Raw genomic sequence first — 19,818 nt, 5'->3', positions numbered from 1 at the left:
AGGCGCTAAAGCCTACAGACGTGTATTCTGCTTCCTGCCTTTTACTGTCACATGGGCCTCATGACAAGCGCTGAAATACGTGACACAGGAGTACTTGTTCTCATTAATCACCACCACGGCTTCTTCATATAAAATATTCGCATCACTCCCAGCTACTCGTGTATCAGTGTTAAGTGGTTCAGGACAGGCTTTTCACTACCCTTTTTTTTCTTTTCAACCAGTAGTGTTAAGTTGGGCTTTTGTCCCCCATCTCAGTTTATGTCTCTGGTGGGCACTGCCAGACCCCACTGCTAAAGACCAGGCTGGCCTGGAGCTACGGCTGGCCATCCCGTTATTTCCCCCAGGGCTCAGACGTGGGTCTTTCATCTTATCGTGGACATTTAAGACAGGTCCTTTCCCAGGCCTGACTGTTGGTGTCGGAAAACAGGTGCCACAGAATAGAGGGGACTGCGACTACCCTGGAGACCTACATTTTCTACAGCCAGATCATCTGGGTTTTGCTGTACAACCCTTATATTATGTTCCACACCATCACATCAAAGTGTGCTTTTTGCTGTGTTCTCATTAAAAATAACCATTCATAGTAGTAGATATCTGATCTGAACTTAGGCAGGAGGAGGAGGACTTCCCTTCATGCTTTTTTCCTTCTAACTTCAACAGAGTAGTAAGTTTTACTAAAATAGTGTCTGTAAGTATTCTTTGCAACTAATTAAAAGTAAGATTTAAGTAGTTGATAATATAAAATTATAAGAATGCATATACTTCATGAGTATACTTTAAAGATTATTTTTCCGTTATATAACTTGTGGATGAATTTGAAACACCAAAAAGTAACATGTCCATTTGAGTACAAAGAATTTAATTATAACTAGGTTAATTTAAAAAGGTAATTTATATTTTACAGAACTCTTTCCTGACACTCACTGTTACCTTTGTAGCTGTGTTTGGGTACTTGTCATGCAAACATCTCCAACACTGGCCGGGTCATTCTAGGCTTTTTTGCCTTAACTCAGCCCTCTAGGAACTATGAAGTAGAGACCTTGTCTACTGCCTCAGCGGTAGTGATACGCTCTCTGTAGTACTACCCCGTAGGTCAGGCTTGATAGCGTTGCACTGAGGGCATCAGGACTTTCCTTCTTCTCGTTATTAGAAAAACATATTTCTCAATATATTCTATTATAGGAAACATGCATAACCGTGCAAAGAGCAGTTCTTCAGAAGTCCTGGAAGATAGTGAATCAACACCAAGTAAAGACGTCAAAAAATCAAAGGTAAGTGAAATTTATTTTTTCATTTTAGTGTTAAGACCAAAGTATTGAATTGCTCCTTTTACTTTTTATATAGTGATTCATATAATTTACCTCCTTAATATGAGGTTTTATGGCCCCAAAACATGTGAAGAATTTCAAGTGATGTTTCATGTTTTAACATAGCTATTTATTTCCTAGACTTTAGATGGAGTCAGGTGGCCCAGCCAGAATTTAATAGCATGTTCCTTTCAATAATCCCATTCACACTGATTCAACTTACAGGAAAAGATACACAAAAGAACTTTCTTGCTTAAATTATGAGTATAATCATCATGAGAGTCTAGAAAAAAGTAAGTCAAAACCAAGAAATAGGAGAATGAATGCAAAAATAAGGATGTTGTTGCTTAGGAAACGTGACCACACGCTACGTCAGCCTCTCCTGCCAAATACCTGTTTTGGAGTTGTTAATAGTCTGAGAGATATGTTTCTTCTTCTTGGAAGTTACTCTTTCCACTTGCAGGGGAACCTTCTGTAATCATGAGAGCACATTTCCAGGTAGAAGCATTAGGAGGAAATGTGGAAGAAAAGATCAATGAAAGGCCTTGTTAATTCCTGTTCAGCCTTCCGGTTTCAGCTTAAAGTAGTTATTTCTACATAGAGGCCTTTTGTGACCAGCTGCACTTAGATAAATTATGTCCCATTACTATTCTGTCACGTAACACCCTTTTCTCATCCTTCTTTATATTTATCGTAATTGGCAATTTCATAGTGAAGTGTACATTTACTTGCTTTATGACTTTCTCTCTCCACTGGCCTTCAGCTCTGTGGGACAAAAACTATTTTCTGTTTTGCTTTCCAATGGATCCTTGGCATGTAGCACAGTCCCTGGTATATGGGACATGGTAAATGCTCAGTAAATATTTTTGGTTGATAATGAACTATAAAACGTAAGGAGGTAAGGAAGAGGACAGGAGGAGGGTAAAACCAGGAGCAGCCCTTAGAGGAGTAAACAGCCTGTCTTTTGCCACTCTGAAATTCCTTTCAGAATTACTTCAGAAATTTCAAGCTAAAATTTTGGCACAGGTCCCCTGTTGTTATCTTTTATTAAAAATTACTTTGTGAGTATTCTTATCTTTATAAAAATTGCCTTATGTTTAGAGATAGCTGTGACCTGGCTCAAAGGATACTCTCAGAATTACTCTCCTCCTTAGAATTATAACGTGTACCATCAAGTGTTAGGAACAGATTCTCTCTGTCTGGTAGAAAAGAACATTTCAGATATTCTACTCTACTTCATAGCGGTCCTGTGAAGACTTTTTTTCCAATTGTAAGAGCTCAGGGAAAGAGTCTGGAAAAGAAAGTCAAATATGAGGGCGGGAGATGAAAAGCAAAGGAGTCAGGAGACAGAAGAACCTACGAGGGTAAATGAAGTGAAGGAGCAGAAGAAAATATTTGAAACACACAGACCAAATGAAAATGTGTGTTCTAGAACACACGATCGAGTTTTGGGAATTTTTCAGGCTGTCCAGCCTTCAGCATGGCATTGCCCATCGGTGCGAGGATTTGGATACACAGGGCTAGGAGAGAGGGGAGCCAGGGGAGAAATGCCATGTGGCAGGGGGGAGTGGCATGCTCCCGTAGGAGCAGGCCAGGCAGGGGGCCCGAGCAATGGCAGCGGTGGACGGGACAAAGGTGAGGTCAGGCCAGGATACAGCAGGCTGCAGGTGCCAGGCTGAAGAATGTAGTCTTAAACTTGGATTCTGCTCAAATTCTCATTTATACCTAATGGGAAAATATGCTTCAGTAAATGTACATGTCCTTGGTTAAAGGAAACAAAAAGTAATGAAAATCATATTTACAAAGTCAAGCAGTAATAAATGTATTTCTACTTAAAGAATATACTGTTGGGGCGCCTGGGTGGCTCAGTCGTTAAGCGTCTGCCTTCAGCTCAGGTCATAATCCCAGGGTCCTGGGATGGAGCCCCACATCGGGCTCCCTGCTCCGCGGGAAGCCTGCTTCTCCCTCTCCCACTCCCCCTGCTTGTGTTCCCTCTCTCGCTGTGTCTCTCTCTGTCAAATAAATAAATAAAATCTTTATAAAAAAAAAAAAAGAATATACTGTTATTCTCCATATTTTAAAAAGGAAATAGATGATTTAGGTGAGATTTTCTTTTAGTCAATCCCATATGACCTCTTTTAATCTAGAGTGTCTCTAACCTATTTGTACCATCCAAGCCAAACAAATCAAACTTTTTAAAGCTTAGAAAGTAAATGATGCATTAACTTACATCAACACATATTTAAAGTATATAATTTGATTTCTTTTGACATATGCATACACCTGTGAAACCATAATCACCAGAGAGTAAACAGTGCCATTGTTGGCAGAGGGTTCTTGGTGCCTCTTTGTGACCCCTGTCTATGCCCCCTGACCCCTGCTGTCCTCAGCAAACCACTGATCTTCCTTCTATCATCATACATTATTTTGTAAGTTCTAGATTTTTATATAAATGAAATCCTACACTGTATACTCTTTTTGTTTGGCTTCCTTTGTTCAGCATAATTGTTTTGAAATCCATCCATGCATGTATTGATAGTTCATTCATTTATATTACTGAGTTGTATTCAGAGTTAATTTTTTATATGGTGAGGGTATGAATTAAGGTTTGTGGGGTTTTTTTGTTTGTTTGTTTTTTGTTTTTGCATATGGACATCCGATCGTTCTAGCACCATGTGTTGAAAAAAGACTACCTTTTCTCTACTGAATTGTCTTCACAGAAATCAGTTAACTTTTCCATGTGTGGGCACATTTCTGGAGTCTATATTCTGTTCCTTCGATCTGTTTATCTTGTGTCAGTCCCATACTGTCTTTGATTACTGTAGCTTCATAATAAGTCTTGAAGTCAGGAAGCTTTACTCCTTCAACTTTGTTATTTTTCGAACTTGTTTTGGCTATTCTAGGCCCTTTGCATTTCCATATGAATTTTTAGAATCAGTTTGTCAATTACTGGAAAAAAATGCCTGCTGGGATGTTGATTGGGATTGCTTGGAACCTACAGATGAATTTAAGAAGAATTAACATCTTAACAATATTAAGTCTCCTAACTCATGAAGATACTTCTCCATTTATGGATGTCTTCTATTTTTCTTAGCAATGTTTTGTAGTTTTTAGTGTACAGGTCTTGCATAGATTTTGTCAGATTTATTTTATGTCTTCTGTTTTTTATTCCCTGATGAACTGGTTAGAAGTTTATCAATTTTATTGACCTTTTCAAAGAACTAGTTTTTGGTTTCACCGATTGTTCTGTATTATATTTTATGTGCACTCTAATCTTTATTATTTCCTTTCTTCTACTTTCTTTGGGTTAATTTGCTTTTCTTTTTCTAGTTTCTTAACATGGAAGTTGAGGTCACTGATTTGAGCCTTTTCTTATTTTTTAATATAGGCTTTTTGTTCTATAAATTTTCTCTGAAGTACTTGATATGTTGTGTTTTCATTTTCATTCAGTTCAAAATATTTTCTGATTTCTTCTTTGACTCATGGGTTATTTAATTTCAAGATATTTGGGTATTTTCCATTGAGGTTTCTGATATTAATTTCTAATTTAATTACATTGTGATTGGAGAACATACTCAGTATGAATTGAGTCCTTTTAAACTTATTGAGACCTATTTTGTGGCCCAGAATCAGGTCTATCTTGGTTAGTGTTCCATGTGCACTTGAGAAGGTTGAGAAGCATGCTGTTGTTGGGTGGAGTGTCCTATCAATGTCAATTGCATCAAGTTGGTTGATAGCGTTGCTTAAGTATTTCCTATACTTCCTGATTTTCTGTCTACTTGTAATATCTATTATTGAGAGAGGAGTATTAAAATCCCTAAATACAATTGTGGATTCATCTATTTCTCCTTGTACTTCTATTAGTTTTTGCTTCATGTATTTTATTTTATTTTTGGTAAAGATTTTATTTATTTATTTGACAGAGCGAGAGAGCACAAGCAGGGGGAACAGTAGAAGGAGAGGGGGAAGCAGGCTCCATGCCAAGCAGGGAGCCCGATGCGGGGCTCGATCCCAGGACCCTGAGATCATGACCTGAGCCAAAGGCAGACACTTAACCATCTGAGCCACCCAGGCGCCCCAATTGCTTCATGTACTTTAAAGCTCTTATTAGGTTCTGTAACATTTAGGATTGTTATATTCTCTTAATTAATTGACCCCTTTATCATGAAATGACTTCTTTATCCCTGATAATATTTGCTCTGAAATCTGCTTGGTCTGATATTGCATAGCCACTTTAGCTTTCTTTTGATTAGAGTTATATGTCTTTTTCCATCTTTTTACTTTTAATTCGTTTGTGATTTTGTATTTGAAGTGCATTTGATTTAGGCAACAAAAAGATGGGTTTTGCTTTTTTTATCTAATCTGAAAATCCCTGTCTTTTCATTGGAGCATTTAGCCCATTTATATTTAATCTGATCATTAATGCAGTTACATTTAAATCTATCATCTTACTATTTGTATTCTTCATTATCTCTAAAAAATGCTAAAGTATATCTGTTATTAATAGAGCTGTACTAGCTTTCCTTTGATCAGCACTTCGATACATCTTTTTTCATTCTTTTACTTGTGTTTTAGATGAGTCTCTTGTAGATGGCCTATAAGCTGGATTTTGTCTTTAAATTTTTTTAACATACCTACCTAAAATCTAAAGCTAGTTAATGTTCCTGTCTTTTCCTCAAGTAATACCAAGATCTTAGAAGAGTTTTCTCTCCTATCACCCCTTCCTTTCCATTTTACATATTATTGTATCCAGTATTTTAATTCTTTGGCCTCACCAATCAAATGTTACTATTATTTGTTACACCACTTTCTTACTCACAATTCCGTTTTACATCTCAGATATCCTTCTTGGGATCCTTTTTCTTCTCCCTGAAGAAATCTTTTGGAAGTTCCTGTCATAGATTTCTTTTTGTAGTTAACTTTTTTAGTTTCTGTTCACTTGCAAATGAATGATCGTATGGCTGGTTGGCAGTTATTTTTCTCTTGATATCTGCTCCCATTGTTCCTATTAAGAAATTTGCTTTAGTATAATTGCTGATAACTTTGTATATAATCTATCATTTCTCCCTGGCTGGTTTTTTTACATTGTTTATCTTTGATGTACCTCAGTTCACTATGAGATGCCTAGATGGGAATTTTTTTGCTTTAACTTTCTTCTAATTCATTATGACTCTTGAATCTGAGAATTCAAGTCATTCATCGGTTTAAGAAAATTCTCATCCATTATATATTTGAATGTTTCCTCTCTCCTCTTTGGAATTCTGATACAAAACTTTTCATTCTTTTATCCATGTCTTTTAATGTTACTTTCCCGTTGTCCACGTCTAAGTAATATTTCGGGGAATTTCAGAGCTTTCATATTTCAGAGCTCTTTGATTCCATAGTTTCCTTACAGCTGAGACTAATCTTTTCAACCTACCTGTTGCATTTTTATTTCAGTGATTATATTTTTCACATTTTGAAGTGAAATTCTATTTTGATTCTTTTTCAAATCAATCATTTAAAAACTAGTATCTTGTTTGTGCTCATATTTTTTATTCTGGTCCTTTAAATAATTTAAACATACTTATTTTATAGTGTATATTTAGTTATTCCAATGTCAGACATCCTTAGCAATCTAAATCTGTTTGTTGCTCTGGTTGACTTGCTAGTACTATCTTGTTTCCTTATGTGTTTTGAAATTCGGATTGTGAGTGCATGTTCAACTGGGACTTTTTGTGGAACCCCTTTAAGACTTACATTGAGGCATATCCATCCATAGAGAATTTGTATTAGCCTCTGTTAGCTCCCCTGGGTGTTACCATTCCAGGACCACTTTCAGTTAATTTCTCAGTTAGTTAGGGCTTTCCCCCCTACACCAGTAAAGTAAATGGGAACCCCAGCCTCTCATTAGGAAAACATGGTTCTCCTTCACTCAAAGCATAGACCAGGAGAGCCATGGTATTTTGTCATCTCCCAATGTTTGTAGGTGGACTTACATTAAGGGCATAGTTCTTAGAGGGTCCCTACTTTGTGGAGGGGTCTCAGTACCAAGTTTCCACATTTTATGAGATCAAATATACATTAACAAAATGAGTCTAAGTTGTGCGATCAATAAATGCCATTTCATTCCTCCCTCGCCTCTGAGGTTTCCTGCTCCCTCTTCATTTGTTGGCCCACAGGGATTTTCCTTCATTTTGTTTTTGTGAACTTACTTACACATTATAAAATTATGTTTTTTGCACTTATTCAGCATTTCTTGGTATTTTGTAGTAGCAGAATTTTTCAAGATACAGATTCCTCCACAATAGCAGAAATGAAACAGGAGTTCCTCCATTGTAGCCCACAGACCCTTTTTCTAGACTCTGACTTTTTGGGTCGCCACTTTTCACTTGAGTTCCTCCATTCTTTAAAGACTAAAGGCCAGCTATTATTCACATCATTTTGGTTTCCAAAGGAGCCAAGTCCTCACCTGCTTTTGTTGTTTTTGGCATCTTGTCAAAACCAACGTATGTATGTGTTGTCACTCTTCAGGAATCTTATTTTATCTGGCTACATCCTCTAAAGGGCTAAAATCCCATGGGACTTTTCCATCGTCCTCTTTCTCAAATTCTCCTGTATGTACCCTATTGAGCACTCCATTCTTAACACGTTTTCCTCCCTCAGTTCTGAGGTGCCTCTCTTTCCTGATCTTGTTTCTACAAAGCTCTGTCCCCAGTGCTCACTCCTCTGCCTGCATCTCACACTTGGCTCTCCCTCAGTCTCTTTTCTTCTGTTCTCCTTTCTGCCTGCCTGCAGTCCCTGGGTTGTGGCGTCTGCTTTCCTCTGTCCGGCTGTTATCTGCCTGTTCACAGCCCCGGCCTCCCCTGAACAGCAGATCCATATATCCACCTGCCTAGTCAGACCCCTGGGGCTCCCAAAGCCATCATTTGGCAGCGCTCACATTTTGCCAGAAGTTCTGATCTATAGGAACGGGAGGTCTGTCCTCCTCCAGAATATCCTAGTTTTCCTCTTTTTTTCTCTTAACAACACAACAAAGTGAAATACTGAATTTACTCTTTGAAGAAAAATGATAATGTATTACCAAGGCACTGAGGTAGTGTTGAAAGTTAAACCCTGAAAGGTCTTGTTTCGGGGAGGAAGCATGATTGCCATTGGTAAAAGAAGAGGCTGATGGACACTGAGAGTGTTCCTTTGTACACATGGTGCCCCGTAAAGATGTGATGAAATAATGTTAAGACTAGTTGAAAATTATACCCCCTAAATACTGTTAAGTGACTATTCACTTACTGAAATGAATTCTTTGTGTGTGTGGGTTTTTTTCTAGATTTTCCTCTTTAAAAGGATGTCATTGACGAGTCAGAAAAGTATGCAGAGTAATAATGAGCCACTCCCAGAGATAAAACCGATAGGAGATCAAATAGCTTTTAAAAGCAGTAAGAAAGATGCCAACCAGAACCACATGGGGCAAAATCATCAGGATACTTCACCCCCCAATATGGAGAGAAGGTCAAAATCTTGTACGATACTATAAATACATATTTATGTTTCCGTGGTCACCAAGCACATTGTAATTTATACTTGAAAAACAATTTGACTTCTGAAGGAAAGTTTCTGATAACAAACTTTTAAAGACACAAGTTTAATAATATGTTTTATTTGGTTTGAATATTGCGACCAGTTTTGGTATTTATTTATGCTAATATTTTTGACAAGCAATTTTAAAATATGTGTATCTCAAACTCTCCTTCAAGTGTTGTGGCCTTGACTGTTCAGTGTTGCAATAAAATATATATTTTTATATGTGAAGTTTAAATTAAAATATTTCATAGTTTTTACTAAACAAATTCTTTATAATTTCATAAGGCAACATTTGCAATCTCATGACACTGTAACAGTTTTTAATGTATCTGCAATTTTAAAAAACTGAGTCAAAACTGTTTTTAATGAACATTTTAATAAACTATATCTGGTCGTTTCCACTGTTTAAATGTATGAGTATGAATAAAATGTAGAGGTACTTGGAATTCTCTGTCAGTTCACAGAACGGGGGCCAAAAAAATCTGTTTATGTTGAAAATATTGCGAGACACAAACTTCATTTACCTCTGAGTAAAGAAAATATCAGGGCCACCCTGTAAGCAGTACATCTTCGTGGAGAAACTCGAAATTTCTCTGCCTCCCAGTCTGCTTTAGGGAGGCGACGTGGCACGGAAATGCGGCAGATTCTGTGGTATGATCTGGAGTGTTTCACCTGCCACAGCTCGGCCTCTGGCCCGACCAGACACAGCCAGGCTTGCTCGCTGCAGCTGTCGGTAGCCGGGCTGGCCCCATGGCCCAGCCCCCCGCCGCGGGGATCGGAAGCATAAGGCTGCTAGGTGTACCCCGACAGAACCGCTGCCGTCCTGCGCTCACGGATCCTGCCCACTCAGTGGGGCACGCCGCCCTCGTTCTCACCATCCCAGCGCCCGGCTAGCACACTTGTTCTTCACTCACGGTGACCATTGCGCCATTTGCAGACAGGAAAAGAAACTCCATTCTTGTGTTTCACGCAGAGGGGCGTTAGTCTAGAGTAGATGCGATCTTGAAATCTTACAAAATAGTCCCCTGTGCAAATACTACATTTAGGGAGTTCTGATCGTGCTGTTGCTGCTCTAGCACCGAGCCGTGGGCTATAGACCGCGAGACAGCTCACTGACAGTACTAAGGCACCCCAGTTGTGGCGGGCGGGATTCTAAGATGGCCCCCACGGTTTCCGTCAGGGCTGTGCTTGCCCTGAATACTCCCTTCCCCTTGAGTGTGGGCAGGAACCGTGAAGATGATGAAATACCACGCCGTTGCTTCGGTTCCATTATGTGGGAGAGGTGAGACGTTTTGCAGATGTAATTAAAATTCCTAACCCGTTAACTTTAAGCAAAAGGGAAATAATCCTAGATGGGTCTGACCTAATCAGGTGAGCCCTTTCAAAGAGGCTCTAGAGGTCAGACATGGAAGAAGTCGGAGCAATTCAAAGCAGTGGCGATGCTCTCCTGCCGGCTTTGAAGAAGCCAAGTGCCCTGTTACAGACAGGGCCATGTACCAGGGAATGGTGGGAAGCCTCCAGGATGTGAGGGCCTCCAGCCTCCAACTGCAAGGCACTGAATTCTGCGAATAACCAGTGAGGTTGGAAGAGGAACCCAATCCTCAGGTTAAGCCGTAGCCCTGGCTGACACCCTGACTGCAGCCCTGTGAGGCCCCGAGCAGAGGACACAGCTCAGCACTGCCCAGGCTCCTGACCCATGAAAATTATGAGATAATAAATATATGTAGTTTTAATCCCCTAAGTTTACAATAATTTGTTATGTAGCGATAGAAACCAATAGCCCTCTTATTCTGACAAAAGGCCTTTCTGTATGACGGCTTCCTCCATCAGAGCCAGCAAGAGAGTTAATGGAGGCTGCTAGCAAGACAGGGGTCACAGTCTTAGGTAACATAATAATCATGGAAGTGGTATTTTGCCCCCTTTGACACATTCTGTTGGTTAGAAGTGAGTCACAGGGTCTACTCATACTCAGGATGACGGCAAGGAGACCAGGAGGCAAGAGTCACAGGCACCATCTTAGAGCCTACCCACCATACCAGTCGTTTGGCCGATTACTGAAGAGAATGGGACAGGTTACAGACCAAAGAAAGGATTAAGTCCGAGCACTGGGAAGAGGTGGACATGAGACAAGCATAACAAACGGGCAGGGTATCCCTGCTTTCTCGGAGGCCTCAAAGCAGTTCAGACTTGAATAAGGCGGTTGGTAGAGAATCAACAGCAAGAGTTGGTTTTAGCAGTATGAGTAAATACTTTAAAAAAAAACAAAACAAAACTGCATAAAAGCACCGTACCAGTTGTCTGCCCATGGACTGTAAATGCTTGTGTTATATTTGTTTCCTAAACATGGTGTCACATCTGGCTTTTACTTTGAAGAAATACTGAGCACTTCCTCTGTGCCAGATATCATGCCAGAAACTAAGAACAGAGTCACAGTTACTGGGGAGTACAAGGGAGCAAATGGGGAATGACTCTGCATTCTCAACTGGAGCTCTTAGGGCAACTTAAAAACCTGTTTCCTAACTGGATGGAAACGAGATTAGTGGACACTAAACTTAAAAAAAACCACAAAGCTCACATATTTGAGAACTCTTAAGAAGCCGGAAAAGACCATTGATAGAATGGAATAAAATGATCAATTTATACCAGTTTCAAAAATAAAAGGAATTATATTTACTGATAACCTTAGCTTTAATAGAAAGTGAAATGATTTATCTTAATCCCCAAACTATTCATCTTCATTATCTTTTCCATGAATTCCCCTCTCTCCTTTATATAGTAAATTTGCTTTGGCCATTTTTACTGACATTTTGGGGACCTGAAAATAGAGTCTGTTGAGTTGAACATTCGGGGGTCATTGACATTGTTCAGATTACTATGGACCAAGTGTTCTAAGGATATTAATTTAGAAAATGTTAGTAGTGGTAGAATTTTTAAGGTATCATAAAACGGCAAGCAAATCCATGTCAAAACATTAAAGGAAAAGGAAAAATTGGGGGCACCTGGGTGGCTCAGTTGGTTAAGCGACTGCCTTCGGCTCAGGTCATGATCCTGGAGTCCCGGGATCGAGTCCCGCATCAGGCTCCCTGCTCGGCAGGGAATCTGCTTCTCCCTCTGACCCTCCCCCTCTCATGCTCTCTCATTCTCACTCTCAAATAAATAAATAAAATCTTAAAAAAAAAAAAAAGGAAAAATTGGTAGGCACTAAGGCCCTCCTATGTATGAAGAAACTATCCAGTTCTGAAAAGGTGCTTGTATTATTTTCTTAGGGCTTCTGTAACAAAGTACCATAAACTGGGTGGCTTAAAACCATAGAAATGTATTGTCTCATAGTTCGGGAAGCCAGACATCTGAAATTAAGGTGTTTGCAGGGCATGCTCCCTCTCTCCTAACTTCTGGTCACCTCAGACGTTCTTTGTCTTGTAAATACATCACTCCAATCCTTTGTCCTCAGGAGGCCTTCTCCTTCGGTGTCTTCACGTCGTCTGTCTTTTGTGCATGTCTATCTCTGTTCCCAAATTTCCCCTTTTTATAAGGATAGTAGTTTAGAACTCACCCTAATGACCTCATTTTAATGTGATTACTTCCTTAAAGACTCTATTTCCAAATAGTGTCACATTCTGAGGTCCCGGAGCTTAGGACTTCAGTGTCTTTTCCAGGAGACAGTTCAACCTGTAGTAGTACGTTAGTTTGAGAGCTCTACCGATTCCACAAAAAAAAAAAAAAACCTCAATTTTTTATAGCCTCTCCTCTCCTGTATTCTTACTCTGACTTTCCTAAAATGGAAAGACTCTTGCTAAATCCTGGAATTTTAATGATAAAATATCTTCAGTGGAGACATTTTGTGATGTTGAAACTTCTAAGATGCCACCGGTTACATCAAAGCAGGAATTGTAGCGGGGTTATCTTTCCCAGGATCCCAGACCCAGGGGGCCCGTGTTCAACGTCAAATGATTATCAAATAAATGATCACATGTGCAGTCGTAGAGTTTGGATAAAGATTTGTTTCTTCGAAATCTGTACACACATACTGTAAGCTTGAACTCATTTTTTTAACATATTTCCCATATGGTGTATTGCAGTATAATTCTACCCATAGGCTATTATAAATCTGTAGAGGGAAAAGAAAGTCTTTCCATGAGCAGAAGAGAATCTCTTCCAGCAGAAGTAGCAAACACCATCCGAAGCACCCCAAAGGGGAAAATTAGGCCAACTAGTTTTTAAATCATCAGGGTTGACAACAAGAATGAAGCCCAAGTCACTGTCACAGACTTCTACTCTCAGGGACCTAAGCGGCAGTGGAATCAGAGATGAAACTCAGAATAATTATTTGGTGAGAGAGCCAGACTGATGTCTTTATTGTGCTCCTGAATTTCAGTGAAGCATTTTTCTGCCTGCTTTGATTTTGCGAGGCTATTGAAACTGAAAACATTTCCGTACTCCAAATTTCCTTTTGCCAGGGCACATGGTTTAAAGATTTTTCATCTGATAGTAGCTCTTTAAACATCTTAGAGTATCTTTTTTAGACAGAACTTTAAAATGTGGTTTACTTTTTTACCTTGTAAGAATAAGAAGTCTCAGAAGTCAAAAGAGGAGACAAATCAGAAGGTTGGAGTCTTCATCTCAGGAGTGAAGGGGATATTTTATTGAATTGAACGAACAATGCATTTAAACCAGGGGTCCCGTAACTAAGATATTTTCCAAGGCTAAGCAGGTGTGCATATCGGAACTGCTGCCACTGTGTTCTAGCTGGTAACTACTGTTTCTCAAGACAGGCCCAGCATTGCCAGATGCTCAGCATTTTTAAAAGAAGGTGGAAATCTGGGTTTTTCTATGGGTAACTCATTTGTGTGCATGCACGTACATGCATGCATGTATATAGGTTAGGGGGGAGCCAAGCCGTAGCTGCGGGCCAGATTTGGCCAACAAGAAGCAATTTGCAACCTCTGTTCTAAACAGTACAGTATTTTGGCAAGAGAAATTTGTTCACAAGGAAAATATGTTAAAAGAATTAATTAGGGGCGCCTGGGTGGCTCTGTTGGTTAAGCAACTGCCTTCGGCTCAGGTCATGATCCCAGAGTCCCGGGATCGAGTCCCACATCGGGCTCCCTGCTCAGCAGGGAGTCTGCTTCTCCCTCTGACCCTCCTCCCGCTCATGCTCTCTGTCTCTCATTCGCTCTCTCGCAAATAAATAAAATCTTAAAAAAAAAAAAAAAGAATTAATTAGGCCCTGGATTTATCTGAACTGTAATCTTCCCTAGTTAGATACCAGATTTTAAGCAGCAAATGAGAGCTAAAGAATTAACTAGAAGAGTGATCTGATCATTCTACTGAGGTCATTTTTTTTGTTGCATGCCTATGTACATTAGGCCTTCTTGAGTAATGGGAGTTGGGGGCATGACGGAGTATTAAGTATATTGAATACAGTGAAGTGAGATGTTTTTGCTGGAAGAAGCTACATTAAAGTTAAGAGACAATAGACCGACAGGCTTTTTGATAACCGCCCCTCCAACAATTGTAACAGGTGATACTTTGTCACACGGTCACTACACAATCCTCATTACTGAAAAACGTCAGGAAAGGCTATCATAACCCTAAAATTACCTACTAAAACTACAGCAGGGAAACTTACCTGTCCAGGCCAGGTTGCACTCCCAGATAGTTCCTCTTCCACATTCATCTGGCATGTATAATACATGTATAATATGATAGGTAAGGTGTCCTAAGTAAGGTTAGCAGTAGACTAGAGAGCTGTACCTAACTTTAAGAAATATATAAATGGGGGTGCCTGGCTGGCTCGGTTGGAAGAACATGCGACTCTTGATCTCGGGGTTGTGAGTTTGAGCCCCACATTGGGTGTAAAGATTACTTAAAAAAAAAAAAAAAGAAATGTACAAACGACAGTGATACCTTTTTATTTTTACTTAAGAAAAGTCTTATCTGGTTCAGTCACTGGTAAACATCTGTCCCAAGGTGAAAGAAATTGTTTTTATATTCTAGAAAACCTATCGAACTTCCTCACAATCAATCTTTATGAGTAATTTGTTTAGAATTGTCAAAATAGTAGCACACTTTTTAAAATTTTTAAAAAGTGGGCATGAAGGTTATTGTAACAGAAAAGTTTTCTATGAAAAGTCTTAGTCTGTCAGTTGTTTGAAAATCATTAAAATTCTGTCCATAGGAATGTTTGATTTCATATGTTTAGATGTCTATTTCCCAACTTGGCATCAGATTTACATTAACTCCTTAATTATTACAATTATTTAATTTACTGCATATGGTAATTAAGAATTACAAAAATTATATAAAAGTGTAAACCAATTTGGGATTTAAAAGTATTTTCCTCATTAATTACTAGATACTATACAATTTTAGAAATTAAAGCTAGGGATTTTAATTATGAAATCTGGTTATTAACATCAATCTCTTGTGTTTTTTTTAATTTACTGGGAAACAGTTCAAATATGTAGGAAAGTAGGATCAATATAATAAACACCTATGAGCCTGTCACATAGATTTAAGTCAATTACACTTTGCTGTGTTTGCTCCATGTTCTACCCAGACATCCTGACATTCCAACCCTAAATACATCAGTATGCATTTCTAAAAATGACATTTTTGTACATAACTGCAATGCCAGCATTTTCATTTAACAAAGTTATCAGTAATTTTCTAATATCCGCTACTTACCACTCAGTCTCTTATTCAGATTTCCCTTGTTCTTCCCAAAACATCTTTTATAAGCCAGTTCACTTAAATTGAGAATCACTCAAGGTCCATGCATTGTATTAGGTTGTCTCTTAAAGTCTCTCTTAATCTTGAAGAGTTCTCTCATCATGTTTTTTTTTTCATGACACTAAGTTTTTACAAACTGGGGCACTTGTCTTGTAAAATAATCACAGGCTTTAAAGCAAGTCTCTAAGTGGCTCAAACGCATCCTAGCACTGGACACCGATAGAAAAGTTGGACAAATGTATGTATCTGAAGCACTTGAAAGTATCAGAGTGCTAACAAGATGTAATGGGGCCAAAATTCGGGAGGAAGGAAGCCCGAATGGATATGCTTTGCATGTGGGACTGCTTTTCAGCAAGAGGTATTAGTTGCTTCTAAAGTTTAACATTTTCAAGGAAATAATGCCAAAGATTGAGGATTTTGATAGAAAATGGAAACTATTTTAAAAAGGACTAAGTGGGCACCTGGGTGGCTCAGTCGGTTAAGTGGCCACCTCTTGATTTCGGCTCAGGTCATGATCTCAGAGTTGTGAGATCGAGCCCCACATTGGGTTCCATGCTGGTTGTGGAGACTGCTTGAGATTCCCTCTCTCTCTCTCTCTCTCCCCCCTTCTGCCCCTCCCCCTGCTTGTAGTCTCTCTCTCTCTCTCTCTCAAATAAATAAATGTTTAAAAAAAGGACTAAAAAAATCTTAAAAAAAAAAGGACTAAATGTGAATTCTAGAACTAAATACAAGCATTGAAATCAAGGCATAATTATATGGGCTTAATAGATTGGCAGAAAAAAATTGGTAAACTGAAAGCTAGGCCTGAGGGAAATATTCAGACAAGCACAGAGAGACAAAAGGATGCAAAATATAGAAAAGAGTCGGTGAGATATTTATGGTACTATGAAAAGGTTGAATATATGTATATTTGGAATCCCAAAAGGAGAAGAGAGAATAGAAGTACTATTTAAAGAAATAATTCCTGAGAACTTTTCAAGGCAAAGAGATATCAGCTCCAAAATTCAAGAGACATTACAAAAAAAAAAAAAAAAAAAGAGAGACATTACAAACTTCAAGCAGGAAAAACAGAAACCCACACCAATGCAGTTCATTAAAAACCTTTAACCAAACTTGTAATAACGTATGACTCCTATTTTTTATGCTTCCTGACAGCTTTTAAGCCCACCTCTCCCTCTTCCCTTCTGCCCCACATTTGGGCAAGCTGGTAAGAAAGCCCAGGTGTGGGGGCACCTGGCTGGCTCAGTCAGTATAGTGTGCGGCTCTTGATCTCAGGGTCATGGGTTTGAGCCCCACGATGGGTATAGAGATTACTTAAAAATACAGTCTTTAAAAAACCCCCAGGTCCTCTCGTCTTTGGCAGCAGATGAAAGTTCGAACCTTGGCCTGTAGGCTGAAACTCCTACTCCAGCCCCACTCCCTGACCACCACACAAATTTCAAGCCAGTCTTCTTTGCCTGCTTTCTCAGACCATTCTCAGACCAGCTTGGGAAGCCAACCCTGCTCTCCCCAGTAAGCCTCATGATGTGTGTAATAAACCTTTCATACTTTCTGGGTGTGTATGTGACCTCATCACTTTCATCATCAGAAGTAAATCTTACGTCAAGGGTTCATTTCACCCACAATACCACTATAGATATGAATATTGAAAGTGATCAGAAAGAGTGTTCTATTACCTCAAAAAGAGCACTTAAAGACTTACAATTGACTTCTCAACAGAAACAAAATCTAGAGTATAATGATTTTTTTTAAGCGCTGAAAGAAAACAACTGTCAAGTTAGAATTCTATGTCCAGAGAAAATTTGTTTCAGAAGTGTAGGTGAACAAAGGCATTTTAAGACAAAAACTGATACTCGTCGCTAGCAATCCCACACTAAATAATAATGGAGGTTTTTGTTCCCTAAGGTAGTCGTTCTCCACGGGGTGTGGGGGGGGTGTGATATTTGGAGACATTTTGTATTTGTCACAGTGAGGGTGGGGGTGAGAAGTGGGGATGCTATTGGCGTCCAGCGGGTAAAAGCCAGGGGTGCTGCTGAACATCCTACAGTGAACAGGGCAGCCCCCCTAACAAATGAATTCCCCATCCCAAAATGTCAATAGTACTGCAGTTGAGAAACCTTGCCCTAGAGAAAGGAAAATTTAAGATGACACAGACACCAGTTCACCAGTTTTATAGCAGCTCTCTTCGCGATCTCCGAAACCTGGAAACAACACGCAGATCTCTTCGATGGCAGAGGGAAAGCAAACTGTAGTAGGTCCATATGATGGAATACTACTGAGCATTAAAAAGAAATTACTGATAAATGCTAATAACACGAATGGATCACAAAAGGATTATGCCGAGTGGAAGAAACCAGTCTCAACTGGTTACCGATGTAAGATTTCATTTCTATGACATTCTTTGGAAAGACAAAACTAATGATGGGGAACAGATCAGTGGTTGCAAGGGTTTGGGGTGAGAGGAGCGTGTGACTACAAAAGGATAGTATAAGGGCATATTTTTGTTGTGTATCCTGATTTGGGTGGTGTTACCTGAAAATAATAAAATTTATAGAACTGTACGCCTGAAAAAGGTCGATTTTGTTACATGTTAATTTATAGATACAATCAAAATATACTTTAAAAAAAAACTATATTCAGCCAAATTGTATGTACCAAGACAATGTGGCCTGACAATCTAGCTTAATCTAAAGGTAAAATTTGGCTTATTGTAGAGTAGCGGTTCTTAGCCAAGGGTGTATGTAAAACACAGGGAAGTTTTAAAAATAATAATGCCTATGCCTTCCCTGGTTCCGATTCACTGGGTCAAGACTAGGGCCTGGATATGTCTTTTAAAATAACTCCGTAGGCATTTATCCTACATCAAGTGGAGAATAACTGATTTGAACTCACAAATTACTACATAACCTCAGAATGTTATTTCTCACAAGCCAACTGCCGTAATAATGGCATCAGAAATGTGCACATTGTTTTCTATGAAAGGTACTGATTGTGTCAGTCTAGGTAGTTTAACTGCTATAACAAACACTCCCTAAATCTGAATTGTTTCATACAATAAGTGTCTATTGGTCGTGTCAAAGTACACCAAGGGTAAGCGGATGGCCTTGCCTCACGCAGTAATCCAGGGACCTTGGCTCTTATCATTTGGTGGCTTTGGTCTTACCTTTGTGCCTTGGCGTCCTCCAGGCCTGGAAACTGTACATCTCCCCTCTGCCTGCATTCCACTGGCATTCAGTGGTATGGGCCCAACTTCAAGGGAAACTCAAAATGGAGGCTAATTGCGATCCCAGGAAAACAAGGAAACTGCCACAATTGAATGTACTTCCTCTACACGCCGATGGAGGGCATATGCACCTGCCTTTACAATGAACTGAGTGAAGGATGATGGACAGTCTTATACTTTCTGTAGTTTAAAACTCATTTTTAAGACCGTTCAATCAGCATAAAACAGTCAAGTTTCCAAAGCATAACTGTGTGTTCCTAAGAAGACTAGAAAATACATAAAGGAATTTAACTGAGTCCCAAATTGCCCTTTGCCAGTGTAAGGACAAGCTCGCTTCGGCTGTGATGATACATCTGGGCACGACTCGCTGACCTTTTTCTTTTCCTCCGCACTCCCAGTAAGTGCCTTGCCTGTGACCTTCCAAGAACCCAGGAGCTGGTCTTGCTGTAACATTCAGGGTCTGGCTGTCGTATCTAGAAGTCTCTTTTTTGAAACCTCTCTGGCTTCAGAGGCCTCCCGCCCCATTCTTGCTTTTGATCACAAGGGCCTGCTGATGTCACCCGTGACTGCTTGTTTCCCGTGTACTCCAGAGAATGAACTTGTCCTGTAGGTTTGGTCAGAGTCATTCCCCATTTGCTCCCTTGTACTCCCCAGTAACTGTGACTCTGTTCTTAGTTTCTGGCATGATATCTGGCACAGAGGAAGTGCTCAGTATTTCTTCAAAGTAAAAGCCAGATGTGACACCATATATCCTATATCTCCCTCACTCTCCACTTAGGTGCTGGAAAAATGATTCTTTGGCTTGTGTGACAGTGATACCAGTGATTTGTATGTGTGTGAAGATGTGGAAAGAGGAGGAAACCGAAGAATAAAGATTGTTCTATGATCTACTGAGAGAGGAATTTATGGCCTATTTTCTGAGAAGGGCCTACATATCAAACAAAGACAATAATCAATCAATACATCTTGTCTGTTCCCGGTGTTTGTACCAGACGG

The 19,818-nt window shown here is 39.4% G+C and overlaps 1 protein-coding gene across 2 annotated transcripts in view; it reads left to right on the top strand.

Annotated features, from left to right (window-relative positions):
- The window catches only part of RPGR (retinitis pigmentosa GTPase regulator), a 51,954-nt gene extending 42,641 nt beyond the window's left edge, over positions 1–9,313 (top strand). For both annotated transcript variants that reach the window (XM_035002978.1, XM_035002984.1), the window contains 2 exons: positions 1,183–1,271; positions 8,614–9,313. In XM_035002978.1, the coding sequence (XP_034858869.1) occupies positions 1,183–1,271; positions 8,614–8,820 (296 nt within the window). In that variant the 3' untranslated portion in view covers positions 8,821–9,313. The remainder of the gene's footprint in view (positions 1–1,182; positions 1,272–8,613) is intronic.
- The last annotated feature ends 10,505 nt before the right edge of the window (positions 9,314–19,818 follow it).

Source organism: Mirounga leonina, unplaced genomic scaffold (genome assembly GCF_011800145.1).
Source record: "Mirounga leonina isolate KUSES-001 unplaced genomic scaffold, KU_Mleo_1.0 Mir_101609, whole genome shotgun sequence".
Taxonomy (NCBI): Eukaryota; Metazoa; Chordata; class Mammalia; order Carnivora; family Phocidae; genus Mirounga; species Mirounga leonina.
This window is presented reverse-complemented; position numbering and strand designations above follow the sequence as displayed.